Raw genomic sequence first — 20,604 nt, forward strand, 5'->3', positions numbered from 1 at the left:
CGGTGGAAGTGCATCTAGAACACTAAGTTGAAAGCACGCGATAAGCTAATATGCGATAAGCCTATGTCAGCTAGAGGTCTTCTATGCGTGCGGTGCTGTTGGCGTGTATCGAGGCGTGCTACTGTTACTACTAAAGGGTGCTACGATCAAAATTGGATCGACTTATACTTGACGGATTTATTTTAATCGAGCATTTAAAAAACCTGAACACCCCTCATTTTGTAGGTGTGTGCGTGCAGAATGATGCCTCTATTTTGATTCTGACATTATTGCTCTTCAGTTATGAAAATGGCGTCCAAGCAAGAGGAGCAACGCATCAAAAATTTTCACACGCATCTCGAAAATCCAAACTACTCGCACGACCAGTACATCAAGGCAGAATTCAACAAGCTTCCTGACTAGGATTTTTTTTCTTCCTTTATTTAGGAGATTTTTAGCCGTAGGTTAGTTCATCTCCGTAAGATTCCTGACTAGGATTTTATACGGCAACCGGAAGAGAAAAGATGGCAGACATTTTTAAGCATATGAAACTGTCGAAGTTCGCTAAGAAATATCTGGTTTAGCAGGCTATCTGTACCTGTGGCTTGCAAAGTGACATTTCATTGCAATCGGGACCGTAAACCGGGAAATTTAAGTGTTCGAGTGTTTGAAAATACGTCGTAATTTGCACGATTTTCGTATCTTACGTAAATTAGATGTTTAGCTCTAAACGGTTTTACTGACTCGAGGTCGTTCCTTAAGCGGTTTTGGTGCAGGTTAAACCTTTGGCGGCTGTCGGAATCAACGCGTCTACGTCTGCGGAGCTTACTCAGAAGTGATACGCAATTCGGTAGAGCTTGTCAAACGCTTTTGAGCTTATGTAGTATAAAACTTGTTCGGTACGGTCGCGAAATCTTGAAATGATTGATACATTCGTTAAATTAACTAATTTGATAAAAAGCTCAATAGTAAATAAGTCGAATATCTAGGGAGGAAACCAAAATTAATCAACTTGCCAACATAGGCTATCACAGTTATTTGGTGGCACTCTTTAAATGATAATAAGCCTTTTTTTCTCGCTTCGGTTGTCTCGCACGGCTCTCGGAATTCGCGCGGTTTTCGTAACTTCAGGGCTGTTACAACAGGCGTGGATTTCGCGAATTTAGCGGATTTCGCGATTTTCGCGGATTTGTCGCGGATTTGAACTTTCAGTCGCGAAAATCGCGGAAACATTAAATGATGCCGCGAAAATCGCGAAGGGACTGATATGCTGTCATAAAAATTGTGGAATTCATTGTAACCTTTCCGTCCCGGATTATTTTTTTTATTTGGCTCTCATTTTTTACCGGTTCAAACCAAACACCCTGCAAATAATTGAGAAATGATCTCAATTCCATAAGTCACACCGGATTCACACGGAAATTCCGAGGTCTGTCCAATGTGAGACATTTTCCTTTTTTATCCAATATGAACATAACATTTTTTTCGTCAAATGGTTGATCTAGTAGAATAAATCATCTGAACTCCAGAACGATTTGGAGAACTTAAAACATCTGGTATACACGACAATAGTCATGTGCATCTGTCTGGAAATATTTCGATACTAAAGACATTGTCCCAATCTCGGTTGATCTAGTAGATCAAATTATCTGAACTCCAGGATGATTTGAAGAACCTTGAGCATCTGGATTACTCGGAAATAGATTATGCATGATCCACATAAACACTTTGAATCTGATTGGACATTTTTCGATACTACAGACATTATTGCAGTCTTGGTTGATCTAGTAGAACAAATCAACTGATGTCCTGGACGATTTCGAATACCTATAATTTCCGGTATACAAAGTAATAAGTCGTGCATGATCCACAAAGTCTCATATATACGATTCGGTTATGATTTGACAACAAAAAGTGCTAGGTTCACATTAGAAATAAAAAAAAAAAAAATTGTCTCACCATTGGACAAAACCCAATGAATATCCACAACCGCGACGTGACCAACAAGTGTGACTTATGAAACTCTGGTAATTTCTCGATTATGTGCAGGGTGTTTGGTTCGAATGGGTCAAGTCTTGAAAACTAAGCTGTCACGCAGCTCCAGCTTGATACCCAATAATAAAAAAAAAGTTTTCGATGCCTGTACCATTTTTGCATTAGTATAATTGTGTGACAAGTACAATCATACTCTATGCCCAGGAAAGTAGAGAAATTTTCCAACCCGAAACATTCCTGCCGGGAATCGAATCCAGCCACTTCAAGCATAGACTTGCTTTGTAGCTCCGCCTTTACCACCTGAGCTAAGGGAGGGCTGAAAACGTCCAAGATATATGATAATCTGCTGTGTGGAAAATTGGCGTGTGTTATCATGGACGATAAAACATAGGTACGTCAAATGTGTCTACAAGACGCTTCCGGGAGACCAATACTACATAGTCCGAAAAATTTGGTAAGAAGGTCATAGTTTGGCAAGCGATATGTGAGTGTGGCAAGTTGGCCATTTGTAACGAAAGTGACGATGATTTCTTAAATTTACGTTCAGGAATGTTTGAATCGACGTATGTGGCCCATGATCCGTCAACAGCATGGCCCAGCACTATTTTGACCCAATTTGGCGTCAATGCACTACTCGAAAGACACGGTAGCTTGGTACAAAGCAAACAATCTGCAATACGTGTCCAAAGAGATGAATTCTCCCAATTGTCCGGGGGCTCGGTCAATCAAAACTTTTTGGGCCCCTTCCCAATGGATATCTACCACGGGGGCAACAATCACGAATTTCGGCGGAGCTCACATCAATGTGATTAATATAGTGGGTAAGGAGGATGACTGCAACAGACTACTCTTTCTAGCATTCAGCACTGCAATGCAAGTGTGAAAGAGTAAGCTGTCTTGTTCTGTCGTGCCTCCGTCAGTTTTACCGCTGTAAGTGTCAGATTTTCCAAAAATGTCAAGATCATGTGAGCATCTATATGTGGTTGACAGGGATAGGGTCCCCCTGATATCTACGGAAAGGCTTTAAGGCAGCGAATTCAATCGAAGAATTTGAAAAATACAAAAGTGGCCTTATTATCGCCAAGGAATATGTTCTGAAGCTCATGGGCAGCGTTCGATAAAAAGTTCGCTCCTTGGCATACGATTAAAGGAACTGCGGATTATTTTCATCCATTTGAAAGAGAATACTATACACGAAACGAAAATCAATTATTTTATTCATGTGTTTGACTCATACATTTTTGCCAAAACATCAGCCTTATACATTCCATAAGACAAACCACATAGGTCCTATAAGAATGCATAAAAGGTATGTGTGACCGCTTATACATTTCATTTGATACATGATCTTCATTAACTTTTTGCAAGGTGTCTGCTTATTAGTTGACTTATACATTTTATGAATAATCAGCAATAGAAATTTGCCAAAAGGTATAAGGAGATTTCTATCCGTGTAGAGAAACAATACATGAAATAAAAATTTGAGTGCATTAACATAACGTTGTTTTATTCCCTCCCCTTGGCTAGTTTTTGCACCTTGCTGTTGATGAGCGGACTTAATTTCATGCTTTATAGTGGAGTGTAGGAGACGGTAGGTTTATGGTCGGCGTTGCTGGCTCATGCCGCGATAGAATGGCGGCATGGGTAGGCGATGAGGATTACTAAGCTCCCCCTCTCTGATAAACCACTGCATGAGAGAACCAAAGATCTAGTCTATAGTAGTGATAGTATCACACTTGTTACTCCTTTAATTGAGAGCCGCGTCGTAGTACGCTTACGTATAGGCACTGACGTTGGGTGTGATACTGGCGGGTTTTGCCGCAAATCACTCTTATTTTATTTATTTTTACGCAGATAGATTTATTTGGGTTTGCATGGGAATTATACTATTGAAATATTTGAGAAAGTGCCCATCGGTGCTCCTTCTATTTGCGTGACAAGCTTTCATTGTTGTTTTCATTGAAGTATTACTCAGGAAACGATGTTAAACATCATTTTTGTACATGGTATTGTAACTAATCTTATATGTGCTTCATTTTGATTTGGGATAAGTGTTTGAACTATGGCTCGGGATTTCCACTGTGGCGTGCTTCTATTGTGACATACCCATACGTATTTTTGTGGTGCGACATAGTGGAAGCGTGTGAGCATAGTTGGAGCATATACCCTATATAATTTAAAAATCAGCTAGGAAAATTATTTCAAAATGAAGCATTTTAGTCACAGAAGGTGTTACCTGGGTCGAACTAAGATATAATAAATAGGTATAGGCCAAAATCAAAAGTACTTGAAACACGTTTAATTTTAGATTACAAGTACAAGTGCAGGTACCTAATAAAGCATGGGTTATGATTGATTAGGTGAATTAGAGCTTTTAATAATTTATTAAATTAGACTTATGAGGTATCATAATCATCAAATGAACTTAAATAAGAAACTTCAGAAAGTCTAATGACATTAAGTAGATTAACAAAAGAATTAGGATGCCTTGGGAAGGCAACTAACCTTTAAAGTTGTAGAATAAATCTTCTTATTTAGTCTTGAACTTTAATCAGAAAACGCAAGCAGACCAATAGCATTAAGCAGATTAACAAGGAGAGAAATAGTTTAGGAGAGGTATGTGACAATTAATAGCTTTTAAACTTTTGGAGGTATTGTATTCCCCTGAGTTGTTGTACTCGATTACTATATTATTCTCTCAATACGCGAATTCTCTTTTATATGCGGTTAAATCATTTGAGTAAACTTATTTCTTACATTACTTACATTTGTAAACAGCAGTCAATGTTAATCTATGAACTAAACCCTACGTAAAATCGATCTTTCCTTATGTGGTATTGAAATTCGAAGCGTTAGAGAAAAAGTCTAAGGGATTCCAAAAGCAGGGCTGGTAGCAAGTCACTTTTTAGTGACTTGGTCACTTTCAAACTTTTTTTAATAGTGAATTTATTTCAAGACTAATCAATCTTCTGGATAAGCCTACATTTTGTTTAATTACGTTTAATCGTTCTTCTCTATCTACAGGGTGTCCACTCATTTGGCTAAATAAAGTTCCCTGGGTTTTCCAGGTTTTTCCATAACTTTGGCGTATAATTTCCAGGTTTACAATAAGAATTCTATTTATGAAATCGTTAAAAATATGTTTTTAACGCAAACGTTTTTAAGATATGACAATCAGTTTTAAAGAAACAGCTTTGCTATCAAATCCATTAAATGTTGAAGTTGAACACTTCCTTGATTTTAGTAAGTCTAAGATCACAACATTTTTAATGTCTTGATGTTTCGTACTAACAAAAATGTGGAAACTTTAATGAAGTTCTATTGATTTCAGAAAAGCTAGACCTATAGATCTTTGGTGAATTCTAGAGATCTTAAGGGGAAGTCCCCAAAACTTTAGCCCAAACTAAAAATTTGTTTAAAAACCTATGAGCGTGAGCTTAGACAAATTCAGGATAGTTACATGAGGTGCTGAATTAATATAGAGAACCCATAAGATGTTCCGAAAGATTCAGCACAGAGACTTTCAGAAAATTTATTAAAACTTCAGAAATGTTCCTGGAACTTCACGGAAATCCAGAGAATTCCAAGGAAGTTTAAAGGTGTTTAAAGGTGTGAGAATTCCATTTATTTTAAAGCAGAATCGAGATCTTCATTAGGGTTGAGAGTTTGAGGTAAGCTCCGAGAATCAGAGAATTAAAGGGCAGTTCAAAAAATTTCAAGGAAATTGCAGAAACCGGAATTTTTGTAAACTTCGGTTTGCTCAGAGAAGATTTCTGGAACGCAATAAAAATTATATGAACATCCGGCAAATGTGAGAGTATTTCAAGAGTGTTATATCATGGAAATTTCAAGATCTGAAGAAAATTCGAAAATTTAGCTAAGTTGATTAGAGAACATCAACGAAGTTCCATTAACTAAAAAAAAGGCGAGAACTTTTAACAAGCACCGTTATTTTCAAGAAATTCCGGAGAACTTCTAAGAAATTTCGATATTTTTAGATTGTTTCATTATATGAAGTGAAGTTCCGAGTACTTCGAGGACGATCAGATGACATCAGAAAGCTCACATTAGCTTATGGAAATTTGCAGCGATTTACAAGGAGTTCCTTAGAATTATGGGATATGCCGAGAATTCTTTAATTGATCCGAAAACTTTAGAAGCTTCAGTAAATTATAAATATATATCAGAAAATTTACCGGAACATTTGATCAATTAAGAAAAATTAAGCAAGCGTAGAAAACTTTTTGCAGGGAAAATGAGTGATTTCCGTGAGCGTTTATATACTTTATAAAACTTATGGACAATTGTAGAACTTAAAGGCAATTAAATCAATTCCAGTAAAATGGTGGGTTCCTTTAAACAAATACTGAGGCAGGGTAGTCTAGAGAATTTTAAGGAAACTCTAGACTATTGAAGAAATTTTGAATTAGTTTCGATAATTTGAACTTCAGACAAATCTTGAGAACTTCAGTGAAAATCATAGAACTATGTTAATTATTTCGCTGCGGAAGCCTAAAGAGGTTCCTGAAATTTCAGAATAACTTCGAAAACTTCATAGAAGTACAGAGATCTTCAGAAACATTTCGAGAACTTCATTAAAGTCTATGGATTTTAAGGGAAGATCCGAGAATTTCAGGAACTATTATGGACATTTCGGGAGCATCTCAAATAAGTTTAGTGAAGCTCCACAAACAAATGGAATTTCAGGGGTGTTGACACCACTGGGCTTCAGCTGTACTCGCGACCGGCCTGCCGTGAAGTGAGATGTGAGAAGCGAGATGTATGCGTCACCGGTCTACAGCGGTAGGACCGTCGTTGATTGTTTACATCGATTCGTGGAGAAGTAGAACGGAGGATACAAACAAAAACAAACCCAAGAGATAGTGGAGGAGCTCAGTTTTGTTTAATAAAGTTGTAAAATCACAAACAAATCTAAAGTTTAAATCAGTTTTCTGTGGAGGTGGTATTTTCTTAGTTTAGTGCTAAATAATTAGGGTTGACTTTCTAAATCGGATGATTACCTGCCAGAAGCTGAAGATACTATCAGAATAGTTCCGTAAACAAGTTGAATTAATTGATTGATTGTGAGTACCTATAAATAATAAGATTAGAAGCAAAACAATTAGAAACTAAACTTACCTATTTAGGACTAGTGTTGGAACTGAAAACAGCAGCATAACCAGTGTCGTAGCACGAGGGATTAGAGGGGACTATTTCTTGTAAGTAATTTAGTAATTAATTCAAGGTGAAATAGTTCTTTATTAAAAAATATATTACAGTTGAGCTGCTTGAAAAGTTGCTGCAAAAATTTAGTCATATTCTATAATTGATCCGAACAAACTCAAAAGAAATATTGAGAAAAGGATCTAACCTCAAACATGATGCCGGGAGATGCGAATTTCACCAAGACCGCCTGTGGAGGCTGCGGATCGGTGTCCGATGAGGATGAAGGCATGGTATGTTGTGACAAGTGCAACGTTTGGTACCATTACCGGTGCGTGGGAGTCACGGAGGAAGTCGAAAGTGACGCAAAGTGGTATTGTCCTGAGGAAGACTGCCAAAGCCAGAAGAAACTGGACGCAGAATCTTCCAAAACGGGTGCCAAAAAGAAGAAGAAAACGACCGACGACAACTCGGATAAGTCCAGCGTGAAATCCGACGGAAGGTCTGGCTCGTCGATGGAACGTCAGCTCAAAGCTCTTGAAAAGGAACGGAAAAAGAAAGAGCAAGAGCTGAAGAACGAACGCGTTCTGATGGAAAAGCGGATGGAAATCGACCGAATCCTTCAAGAACAGCGGATCGAAATGGAGAACGAGTTTCGGGCTAAGGAATTACAGCAGCAAAAACAGTTGTTGGAGAAGGCGCTGAAGGACAAGCAATATCATTTGGACCGGATGAAGAAGATGCGGGAGTCGTTCAATGCAAGGATGGATCAAGTCCAGCAAGAGTTGTCCAAGCTAAACGCTGGTGAAGATGACAGAAAGGAATCGGTGAACAAAGTTTCTGATGCCGTGAAACAGTCGACCGCGGGAACACCGTTGAAGAATCCGGAAATACGTAGCCAAAAGCGATCGGAGAAAACCAAGAAGGTCGAATCGGATGAAGAAGAGGAGGAAGAGGAAGATGAAGAGTCTGATGAATCTAGCAGTGACGATGAAAGTGAGGAGCAGTCTGAAAGCGACTCGGATGAGGACACCGAAGAAGAAGACGAGGAAGAAGAACCCAAGAAGACGAGCAAAGAGAAAAATAAGTCAGGAAAAGTTAGATCTCACGGGCTGGGACAGTCTAATGCGGCACCTTCTAAAGCGCAAATGGCGGCCCGGAGTGGAATCAGCAAGAGACTTCCACTATTTACTGGAAAGCCTGAAGAATGGCCGCTGTTCATTGGAAGCTATCAAGCCTCCAACGATGCTTGTGGGTTTTCCGACGTTGAGAATCTTGTTCGGCTGCAGGAGAGCTTAAAGGGTCAGGCGTTGGAAAACGTTCGAGGACAGCTACTGTTTCCAAAATCGGTGCCGAAAGTCATAAGCAAACTTCGTCAGCTGTATGGACGCCCGGAACAGTTGCTACAGTGTCACCTTGAAAAAGTGCGGCGATTGGATCCTCCGAAGTCAGACAAATTGGCGTCATACATTCCATTCGGTAATGCTGTGGAGCAATTATGCGAGCATCTAGAGGCAGCGGGTTTAGAGCAGCACCTGGTTAATCCTCTTCTTATCCAGGATCTTGTCGATAAGCTTCCGGCCCATGATAAGCGTGAATGGGTTCGCTACAAAAATCGGAAAAGGAAGGTGAACCTGCGTACTTTCACCGATTTTGTGTCGAAGATTGTTGCAGAAGCTTGCGAGGCCAACGTGAAGATGGATTTCAGAGCAGAATCGAAGCCAGTTTGCAACGAGCACGCCGGAAAGAGCAAAGCGAAGGAAAAGGGAGCTCATTTATACAATCACAGTGCAGTGGAGAGGGCCAACCCCGGCGTCGGCGAGAATCATCCGAGACCGTGCAAAGCGTGCAAGCGGACCGATCATCGTCTGCGATTCTGCCAGGATTTCAAGGCTTGGACACTTCGGGACCGTTTGAAGTTGGTCGAAAAGTGGAAACTCTGCGTTGTCTGCCTCAATGATCACGGTAACGCTCCGTGCAAATTCAAGATCCGGTGCAACATCGACGAATGTCGGGAACGTCACAATCCTCTATTGCATTCCGCCACCGGATCTGTGGTAATCAACGCACACTTTCGAACCACCAGTACCATCATGTTCCGTATGATACCAGTGACATTGTATTTCGGTAAGCGGTCGGTTAATACGTTAGCGTTTCTGGACGAGGGCGCATCAGTGACCCTGATAGAAAGTTCCCTGGCGGATCAGCTAGGTGTTCAAGGAACGAAGGAACAGTTGACCATCAAATGGACAGCCGATATCACGCGCGTGGAGAAGGGATCCCGACGAATGGACTTGTTAATTTCCGGACGAGATGGGAAGGAGAAACATCAACTCGGCACGGTTCGAACTGTTGACGAGCTGCTACTACCGAAGCAATCCCTAAGTGCGTCGGTGCTCTGTCAGCGGATGAAGAAACTGCAAGGGTTACCGATTGCTTCGTACGAAAACCAACGCCCGGGGCTATTGATCGGTCTGAACAATCTCCACTTGCTTGCACCGACTGAAGCAAAGGTTGGTAAGCCTGGTGAGCCAATAGCGGTGCGGTCCAAGCTAGGATGCGCAGTGTACGGTCCAAATGAGGTGCAGCTATCAAATGCGGAAATGTATCTGGGACATCACGATGAAGTAAGCAATCAGGAGCTGCATGATCTGCTGAAAAGTCAGTACGCTTTAGAGGACTCCGTAGTGGTGAAGCTGACAGAATCGGAAGATGATAGAAGAGCTCGTGAAATCTTGGAGCGGACCACCAGAAGAGTGGGCGATCGATTCGAGACCGGCCTACTGTGGAAGGAAGGAGAGCCAGAACTTCCAGATAGTTATCCGATGGCCACGCGCAGGATGAAATGTTTGGAGCAACGACTGCTGAAGTCACCAGCGCTGTTCGAAAACGTTTGCAAGCAGATCAAGGAGTATCAGCAGAAGGGCTATGCGCATCTGGCAAGTGCCGAAGAATTAGAAGAAGCCGAACCGGGAAAAGTTTGGTATCTTCCACTCAACGTCGTCCTTAACCCAAAGAAACCGGGAAAAGTACGACTCGTGTGGGATGCAGCAGCAAGTGTGAAAGGAATATCCCTCAATTCCTTACTTCTCACAGGACCTGATTTGCTGGTATGTATACTCACCGTATTTTGCCAATTTCGCGAACGACCGATCGCTTTCGGTGGAGACATCCGCGAAATGTACCACCAGATGCAGATTCGTCCAGCCGACAGACGAGTACAGCGATTCGTCTTCCGATCGAATCCCAGAGAAGCACCTAGTATTTACGTTATGGACGTAGCTACTTTCGGATCGAAAAGTTCTCCATGTTCCGCCCAGTTCGTAAAGAACAAGAACGCGATGGAGTTTGCTGTACAGTATCCGGAAGCCGCCGCAGCAATCGTGAAGAAACACTACGTCGACGACTACTTCGACAGCGTTGATACCATCGAAGAAGCGATACAGCGGGCAAAGCAGGTGAGATTTATACATTCGAAAGGGGGATTCGAGATAAGAAACTGGGTATCCAATTCGGAGGAAGTCCTAGTCAGTCTTGGGGAACCGAAACCCGTCCAGACGATTCATTTCAACCAGGACAAAGAGACTGGAAATGAACGCGTACTCGGTATAATTTGGAATCCAGGTCAAGACGTTTTCTCCTTCTCGACTGAACACCGCGAAGATCTACAAGAGTACCTGCAGGGTCATAAGACACCAACGAAGCGCATTGTACTGAGTTGTGTCATGGGGTTCTTCGATCCGTTGGGACTACTCTCATGCTTCACCGTACATGGAAAGATCTTGGTTCAGGACTTATGGCGAACGGGCTGCGAGTGGGATGAAGAAGTCGACGATGCATGCTTGGTCAAGTGGAAGCAATGGACGGATCTCTTGCCGTTAGTGGAGAGGGTTCGCATTCCGCGCTCATATTTTGGACAGACGCGGTCATCCGAAATTAATAGGCTTGAGCTGCACATCTTCACGGACGCTAGTATACAGGCATATGGCTGCGTGGCCTACTTTCGTGCAATGGTAGACGGTGAAATTAAATGCCTGTTGGTGATGTCTCGATCAAAAGTAGCCCCTCTTAAGTTACAATCCATTCCGCGGTTGGAACTGATGGGAGCTGTCCTCGGTGCAAGAATGTTACAAACGATCAAATCCAACCATTCGCTTTCCATAAACCGTTGTTTTCTTTGGACAGATTCGCAAACAGTTATGAGTTGGTTGCGTTCGGATCAACGAAAATACAAGCAGTTCGTTGCATTCAGGGTTGGAGAAATTTTGGAGACAACCAGCTCAACGGATTGGCGATGGATTAGATCTCGGATGAACCTGGCTGATGCACTAACGAAGTGGGGACAAGGTCCTCCATTGGATTCAGAAGGAGAGTGGTTTAATGGTCCAAATTTCCTGCACCAACCAGAAGATTGCTGGCCGACCGAGGGGTTGCCGGATGCAAACACTGAGCAGGAAATGAAAGCATACTTGCTGCACCATGAAGTGAAGGAGTTTCCAGAACCCGTGATCGATGCAGAAGTGACATGGCGCTGGCGTAAGTTGTTGCGAATCACAGCTTGCGTAATCAGATTCATTACAAATCTTCGACGCAAGGTAAAGGGCTTTCCGTTACGAACGATGGTGGCGAACGAGAGGCAACAACAGCTACTTAAGGCGGAATACAATGTTGTACAGCGACCACTGCAGCAGGACGAATTTTCGAGAGCGGAAGTGATTTTGTGGAGGCAGGCGCAGTTGGAGGCGTTCCCAGATGAAGTAATGGTACTCCTGGGAAATGGATCACTCAAAGCGAATCAGAAGCCAGAGCAGATCGGGAAGAGGAGCCCATTATACAAACTCACCCTCACACTTTAGAAAAGATTCATGATCGTTAGAAAAAATTGTGGAAACTTTAGGAAGTCCGAAAAAGTTTAGAGAAGTTAAAAAAATGAAGAGAAGTATTGCGAGCATCAGGTTAGTTTCTCAAACCACAAAAGAACTTCAAGGCAGTTTAATTAAATTCAGGAATATTTTGGGAACTTTCAAGTAGTTATGAAGACCTCAGAATAGTCCATTCCATATTCAACGGAGATTTCTCATGAAAATTCGCTTGGAGTTTACTATCTTATGCTTAGGCTTCACATGAAGTCTAAAATTCCTCCGAAGTACCATGAAAGCATATTGCATTTGATGTCTTTCTCATAGAATTTTTTCCCAGAACTCCCGAGGAATGAGGTCCATAGAAATTATAATAAAATACCATGAGCCTTAAAACTGTACAGGGAATTTGGCTCCAGATTCTTTAAAATTAATCCATTCTGGATCTATAAAGTTCAATGTGTGAAAAAAAAATAAAAAAAATTAAATGTTTTTATTTTAAAATTCCCTGATACTTCCAGGTATTTTCAGGAAAAATAAAATTCCCTGCGAGTTCCCGGTTTTTCAACTTTTTTCAAGTAGTAGGAGTTTGTAGGTTTAGTCATAAACTTTCTATTTGATTTTTTTGCTTTAAAGGTTTCTATCTTACATATTTAAAATCTAATTGAATAAGTCTAAAACATCAAACATTTATTTGGTATGCCATCAGAACGACTAATTTTCTTCCCTTTGGCCACTTATTTCTTCAAGATAGTCATCACTATTTTTGACAGCATAGAATAAATCAACGGCAGCAGACCAACGGAACATTGTGAGACCGGGCCAATTATTCTTGGAAGTGTGCATGTAATACCAATATCCATTTGATAACGGTGATGCATACATGAAACACAAATGAATATTCATGGGCACTCAATCTTTACCAATTCTGTTTTTCAATACCTTGGTCTCTACTTTCTCTTATCCTTCACCTATGCATCTAAGCTTCATTGTAAGGATCAACTTAGCCCTTATTTAATATTCGGCTGATTTCAATCGACTCGCATAAGTCATTATCTAAAAGCCATTTCATCTTTATCTATTTGATTGCTGCATGAAGAGCACTCAATCAATGCAACTATGGCTACCATTTGAAAAGTGGAGGAAGAAGCACAAATGTTACCCACACCTTCTACATGGATGATTTGAAGCTGTTTGCGGAAACAATGGAGAAGCTGCACCGTCTCTTGCAGCTTGTAACGGTGTTCTGTAATAACATTCGGATGGAGTTTGGTGTCGATAAATGTCGAACAGTCAATATCCGTCGGGGTCAAGTTGTGTCTACTAGCAGTTTCCGCATCAACGAACAGGAGGAGATTCGGAATATGGTTGAACGCGAAACCTATAAGTACCTGGGGTTCCTGCAACTGAAAGGGATTCGCCATACAACGATCAAGAAGGAGCTGTAGGAAAATTTCTTGTATCGAATCAATCGTGTTCTGAGGTCGTTCCTGTCGGCCGGCAACAAGATAAAGGCGATGAACACGTTTGCCGTGCCCCTGTTGACCTACAGCTTTGGGGTGATCAAGTGGACCAAAACAGACTTGGAGGCGATAGAACGAGCAGTATGAGTGGCGTTCACTAAGCATCGCATGCATCACCCAAAGTCGGTCGTCGAGCGAGTCACCTTGTAATGAAGGAGGAAGCACTGATATCCAAGCGCTATGTGTTTACCAGATTCAGCAGTTGCGAAGCTACTTCGTAGAGAGCCAGAACCGTCACGAAGTCTACCGTGCTGTTTGTGAGGCAGACCACGGGTTCAGCGCCCTGCATCTGGCGCAGGAAGACTACCAGTTGAATTGCGACCTAAAAACTGTCGAAGATAAAGTCGCATCGTGGAAGCTGAAGGAGCTGCATGGGACGCATTCCCCATCAGTTGGAACAAGCGCATGTCGACAAAGTGGCGCCGAATACGTGGCTGGTGCGAGGTGAACTCTTCTCAGAGACCGAAGGTTTTATGGTAGCCATCCAGGATCGGGTTATTGCGACGAAGAACTACCGTAGGTACATATTGCACGAAGAAGTAGAAGACCAGTGTAGAAAGTGCAATGCAGTAGGGGAGACGATCGAACATGTTGTTGCTGGTTGCCAAGCGTTGGCAGAAGTATCTCGGTCGTCACAACGATGTCGCTAAGATTGTGCACCAACAACTTGCACTGAAGCACAACTTGGTGAACCAGTGCGTACCCTACTACAAGTTCCTGCCAGACCCGGTACTGGAAAATAGTTGCATAAAGCTGTACTGGGATCGCGAGATCATTACGGATGTCCACATTCGTGCCAATCGCCCTGACATTGTGGATTACGACAAAAGGATGAAGCGGGTAACCCTCATCGATATCGCTGTACCGTTAAATTGCAATGTTCAGTCAACGTTCTCGACCAAGATATTGAAGTACCACGATTTGGCGGAGGAGTTGAAGCAGATGTGGCACCCGGAGGATGTGCGTATAGTTCCGGTAGTAATCATGGCGACCGGAATTGTTCCCCGTACCCTTGAAGAGTTGGAACTACCAAGAGAACTGAACAGCATTCAGAAAGCAGTGATTCTTGGAACCTGTAGTATTGTCCGGCGGTTTCTGAATCATTATAACTGATCCGACTGAAGCAAACAAATCGTTCTATAGTCCTATCGTCCTATAGAACTGAAGAATGAGATCCACAGAGCCTAACCCCCTTGGCATAAAGACAGCCCGGGGTAGGTGAAATTTTCCAGCATTTTTGCTGAGAAGTGCCAAAACTCTATAATAATAATAATAATAATAATAATTAACATATTAACAATTGTTTTGTTCCAATAACAAACTGTGCTTATACTTTCTGGGACACCCTATACCATCACGATTTACCAATCTCTGTGATGGTAAAATCAACTAACAACTTCTTCTAATTTTCACCACTCTCGATCATTGTTAACATGTAAATATCAATTTTATTTAATTTCTATATTATTCTGTCATTACTGTTCAACTAATTCATTTAGGAATATTCAATTGCCCTGCATTGGGTTATTATTTTGCATGCAATGATATGGGAAAAGGGAAGACTCACGATTCAGCATGGAGAGTGTATGGGAGCCGTTCTAGGGGTTGTTTGGGGCATGTGATTAATTTTATATATTATAGTTTGACATGATCACCATGTTTCACTCACGTTCTGGAATGTGGCCTTGAGACGAGATTTGGCCTTCTTAATTCCCCGTTCTGTTTCGCAAAATCAAATTACCTAACCCACCCAAAAGTTCTTTGCATCACATGTTGATCTTATCGCTTTTCTTTCTGTGGGTAGGGGAAGGAAGGGTATAGTGAACAGATGGGGCATAGTGAGCTTCCTGTGCTATATCCTTGAATTTCTTATGGTTCGAAACAAATTAATTAGTCAATAATCATTACAATGGTGATATTGAAACTGCAATCAATTAATTTGTTTAGAACAATAAGAGGTTTAGGACTGAAGTGCGGGATGCTCATTATGCCCCTCTTGTCCCTATTATGGTTTTCGGAGGCAAATAACAACACTACTCGTGTTTTCTTACAATCCAAAAAAGACGAATGTATATTTCTAGCCTTTTCTTCTTGATCTCTTTACACGTTGCGTTTCGTATATTACTACTATTTTGTTTACTTCAATTGGGAATTTTATGCTGCATTTTCCACAAGCACCCGAAAGGGGCAGACACCCTTCCGGTGCTGGTGGAAATTCCATAGGGGGTTGTTTTATTGAGCTGAGTATTTCAGTTTTTACACTAAACAATGTAATGGCTATTGTATGATAATCGCGGATCCTTTGTAAGTCAATATTTATATGTATGTATGAGGTCTGACAACCCGGATGCTGTTCTGTTGTACTTTATTGAATTAATAAAAATCATACACTGTCATTTAAATATACGAATGTTTGTGTGTTTCCGGAAATACCTACAGCTCCATGAAGAACCATGGGCACCTGTTTGATTTAAAAACTATTGCCTTACCGCGTCTACCAATCAGAGGGGACAAATCTTAGGAGTTGCCTTACTTAAAATGATCACTAAATTGTCATGGAACTAATGAAAAATGCGTGAAATAGTACATAATAATTACAAGTTACATTCATAAGTATAAATTACAACAATATGCACTACAAACTAAACTGACGATTTTCGCGTGCTCCTTTGCTTAGTTCATCCACTTTGTTTATTCCTTTCCTTACATAGAGAGAGAGAGAGATTTTGTTTTCATGCCAATCGAGGAAGCCCTCTGTTTTGGAGAATCCCTTCGACTGCCGTTCCTCATTCCACTTTCATATTATTTTGTTTTACTATAAATTAATGAGATTTGTTTAATATATTACGATTTCCATTACGTCTCATAATGTTAGTATTTAAAAGCTATAACTTTTTACAGCCATTTCATTAGATTAGCTTTCAATGCGTCGCAACTGTTCCATTCTGGGGACTAACTATCATCAAAACATGCTGTTAGGGGGATAATTGTAGGATGCTTGCTAGCGTAATTAGATGAATTTCGTTTAACTTTTGTAGAAAATGTTCAAATGTTGTTTTCAAAAATTTGTTCTAAATATGTACGAGTAAAGGGCATATGAATTGTGAAATCTACTCGTGTCTATTTTTGGTCAGTATGTTGTTCTGAAACGAACCATGATTTAGTGATAGGATAATATTTCGCTAATACTGAAGATAGAGGAGAAGGAGAGTGTCGCCCCGAAAAAAAGGGCGAATGTAAAAATCTGTTCGTATCAAAATTACTACCATTCGTTACTAGGAAGCAGCAAAAACCGGTCCAATATTTGACCGGGATTGTTTATATGAAATGGTCCCGCTCTAGTATGCAATTTAAAAAAAAAAAATGAAAAGCGGGAATCAGAGAGCGCTACATTAAATAACTGGTTCTGCTTAGCGTTACGTCAATATCGAACAACACTATCCTATTTTCACACTTTAGTCTAACCGCGCGTAACGCGGAACGACGTCGTTCTTGATCCAAAAATCGCAATTGTCACTGTTGTAAGTGGGCAGTGCATCTTGGCCAATGTCGAGCAGTTTCCGCCGGAGTTCGGCTTTGATCTCTCCGTGCGAGACGTAATGGTAGAACAGCTGCTGGATGGCGGAGACGTATCGTCTCTGTTCGGGGGTTTTCGGTTCATAGCGACCAAGAATGGCCTGAATGTCCGAGTCGACGTTGGCAATGCCAGGCTCGCTACCGGGTTGCGTTACGACATAAAATTGAGAGGTCAGGAGGTTCTTGGAGATTGTCATCAGCGGGCAGACCGTTCGGATGTCCGAGATCATGGCAACAAGTCCCTGGTAGGTGGCGTTGTATCGCTTGAGAGCTTCCTCGGTGAGACCGAGCTCTCCAATCTTGCTCTCGTTGACATGCTGCGTGACCAGCTCCGGAGTCCATTCGGTGTATTTAAGGTGCAGTTTTTCGTTGTGGCTTTCGTGGGCCGTCGTTCCGATTACGTACTTCAGGTTGCCAGTTGCCGAATTCCAGACGTCAGCGGGGTGCTGTTGGAGAATGTGTCCGTCCAAAACGAGCCATTCGTGGTTGGCGGTAGTGTTCTCCTCAACGGATGGAAGATCGGGGAAGGTTCGCCTCCAGGTATCCGGAACGGCATCCAAAACATCCTCGTCTTCTTTGTCGCGCAGACATTCGGCGTCTTCGCACTTGATGCGGCTCTGGTATGCTGTGTTGGCTCTCTCCGACTCGGGGAGTGGGTTTCCGGGGAAAATTGATGCAGCGGATGAGATCCATGATCTTGCAAACAATTTAGAGGTCTTGTTGGACGAAGCCAGTGCAGCAACGATCGTTCCACCTGCGCGATGTCCGAAAAGCGTCACCGAATCCTTGTTACCACCGAAATGAGCAATGTTCAACTGGATCCATTTGAGAGCTGCGATAATGTCGGACAGTCCGTAGTTGCCCGAGGTTGGAGGATGAGCCGACTTGGTAAGTTCTTCCAGTGCAAGAAAACCGAAAACGTTCAATCGAAAGTTGGGACGCACGAAAATCACATCACGAGCACGGGCGTAGCGAGTTGACGGACGCAGCTTGCCGGGCGAGTCTCCGGTGAAGGATTCAGCTCCGATCAGGACCACTACCGGCAGTGGATTGTCGTACCGCACATGGGGAGTGATCACGTCCAGAGTGAGACAATCTTCGGCACCATCGACCTTGCCGTCGGCGTAAAACTGCCAGCAAACTGGCGTGGAGTTGTGCGCTCTAAAGGTTTCATTCCAGCAGTAGTTGATGTTTTCAATGGGTTGTGCAGCCTTCCAACGTAGTGGTCCTACCGGTGGTACGGCATACGGGATTCCACGGAACGCAAATGCACCATCTTCCAAGACACCTTCCACCTTGCCGCAGGATGTAACCGTTTCGATGTACTTTCCGTCACGGACTGGAGCCGTAACCGGTTCGCTCTTACCAATGAAGGTAAAGGCAATGATTAAGGCGAGCAGAAGCAGGAATACAAGGATTCCGGTAATGATGGCAATGTCGTCTGTAAAAAATTAAGAATATTATATTGACATATGTTGTAGGTATAGAACAGGCAATTATCAAGCTTACCAACTGTGCACCTGTAGTTCCTAATACGATCTAGGCATGGATACTTGGAAGGAGTTGGTTCCTCAGCCTCATCCTTCTCGGTGTCCTTCTTCTCTTCGGATTTCACCAGAGCCTCCGAATCGGTTCCGTTGACGCCTGTTTTATTGTCTACCGTATCCTTTGTTTCCGTATCCTTCAACGAATCGTCCAGCGTTTCCATCGACGCCAAACCGGCACGATTCTTTGGCCTTTTGCCTAATTCTAGATCATCCTCACCCTCGCCCGTTCCAGATTTAAACCTTTTGGGGATTATACTAGCCAGTGGCACCTTTAGCGCATCCAAGAGACCCTTCTTTGGCGCTTGACCTGCCTCTTCTTCTTTCTTTTCGGTAGCGTTTTCCTCCTCCGGTTTCTTATCGGTGGCTTCCGCCGTCACTTCATCGTTCTCTTCCTCTTCGGGCTTAGTCTTGGTGTCTTCGGTTGGTACCGGTTCAGCTTGCTTTTTGGCGAACGGATTCCGCAGGCGTAGATTGGCGAAGAATCCCGCCCGTTTGGGTTTCTCTTCGGCTGCGGCTTCCACAGCCTTAGCTTCCTTCTCTGTCTCTTGCTTCTCCAAGAGTTCGTTATCGGCTCCGTCGGTTTCCTTGACTTTGCCTTTGTTGAAAAATCCTGGCAGCTTGAAGGCACCGGCTGGCACTTTCTTCGGTTTGACTTCCCGCTCCTCTGCCTGTACTTTGTTCGGTTTGTCTGTCTTGGCTGCCTTCTCGTCTCCCACCTTGACCGTTTCGGTCGAAGTCTCGTCTGGGATGTTGATGATCTCTTCGGTACCGTTCACGTTCTCGCTGCTCTTCTTCTTTTCTTCGGCAGGTTTTTCGGTTTCCTTCTCGTCAGTCTTTTCTTCGCGGTTGGCTAGTAGTTTCTCGGTTTCCTTCGGATCAGCCTCTGGCTCCGGATGGGTTTCGGTGGCAGCAGGTGCTTCGGTTGTGGTCTTTTCCGTGGGTGCAGCCGGTGGCGCTGTATCCTTGTCGTCTGTTTCGCCCATGGCTGCTTTCTAACGGTTTTCTGCGGGTGAAATCTGCGAAAGAAGAAGAGATTGAAATGGAAATCGTTATTGGATTTGACCGTGATTGGGGCTGGAAAGCTTTCGATATCAATTTAATTTAGCGGATTAAGGGAATCGGGAAACGTTCCATCGGCGATAGGAGTGCATATCTGGCATAACCATGTTGGGGTATAACTGTCGGTTGGCAGGTAGCAGCTATAAGGCTGCGAGGGCAAAAAGCAAGTCAGATAACAGTAATTCCAGATTACATTGCATGGTGTGCACGTAAATTGATGGCTTTTTATATCGTGCTCCCATTTCTAGGCGCTTGTAAGTCGTAGGTACGTTGTAGCGGTTCAAAGAGTGCATCGTGCACACCGATAGTGGAACTCGGATGCAATTCTTGTCTGCTTTTTCTGCTTCTCTTTTCCTAGCGGTAGGGTAACCAGGGAAGTATTTTTTAAATGTAGTTAATCGACTTGGTAGATCTCGTTAAATTTTAAAGATTTGGGCTATTAAAGTGATTATTGTCGATCAACCTGTCAAGACTTTCAGCCTTGGTAACCCCAATCCAGCGCAGCATCTCGCTTGACGATGGGTGAAGTCCAATTTAGATTTATCTTAAGCTCACTTTTCACGCGTCTGGATTGGCTGGACTTCTGAATTGACTGGCCTTTACCGGTTCCCGGGGCGCAATTGGCACACGGCTGCCGGAGTACAAAATCCCTTCATTGATTCAAACTATCTAATAAGCACTCATAATCTGGAGAGTTTCCACGCGAGTAGGTATTAAGGTACGAGCCTTGGATCTCACTTTTTGTTGGCTCGCGTTTGTCGTGAGCTGTTTATGGGCACCATTAATCCAATCTCAGTGCTACTCGTGGGGCTTGCACCTACTGACTATATGCTGGGATCAGTCATCTGTTGTGTGTCGTACCTCTGGCAAGCGAGGTGCTGCAACATCAGAAAAGACACAGTT

General features: G+C 42.6%; 1 protein-coding gene across 1 annotated transcript in view; it reads right to left on the bottom strand.

Annotated features, from left to right (window-relative positions):
• Nucleotides 1-15,561: 15,561 nt before the first annotated feature.
• Nucleotides 15,562-20,604, bottom strand: part of Nrt (Neurotactin) — a 164,263-nt gene continuing 159,220 nt past the window's right edge. The window contains exons 4-5 of the mRNA XM_065219543.1: nt 18,605-19,658; nt 15,562-18,536 (exon numbers count right to left, since the gene is read on the bottom strand). Coding sequence (XP_065075615.1) covers nt 16,975-18,536; nt 18,605-19,625 — 2,583 coding nt within the window. The 5' untranslated portion in view covers nt 19,626-19,658 and the 3' untranslated portion in view covers nt 15,562-16,974. The remainder of the gene's footprint in view (nt 18,537-18,604; nt 19,659-20,604) is intronic.

The sequence above is a fragment of the Ochlerotatus camptorhynchus genome, unplaced genomic scaffold, assembly GCF_037179485.1.
Source record: "Ochlerotatus camptorhynchus isolate MF236.1 unplaced genomic scaffold, CSIRO-AGI_Acam_v1.1 ptg000105l, whole genome shotgun sequence".
Classification (NCBI taxonomy): Eukaryota; Metazoa; Arthropoda; class Insecta; order Diptera; family Culicidae; genus Ochlerotatus; species Ochlerotatus camptorhynchus.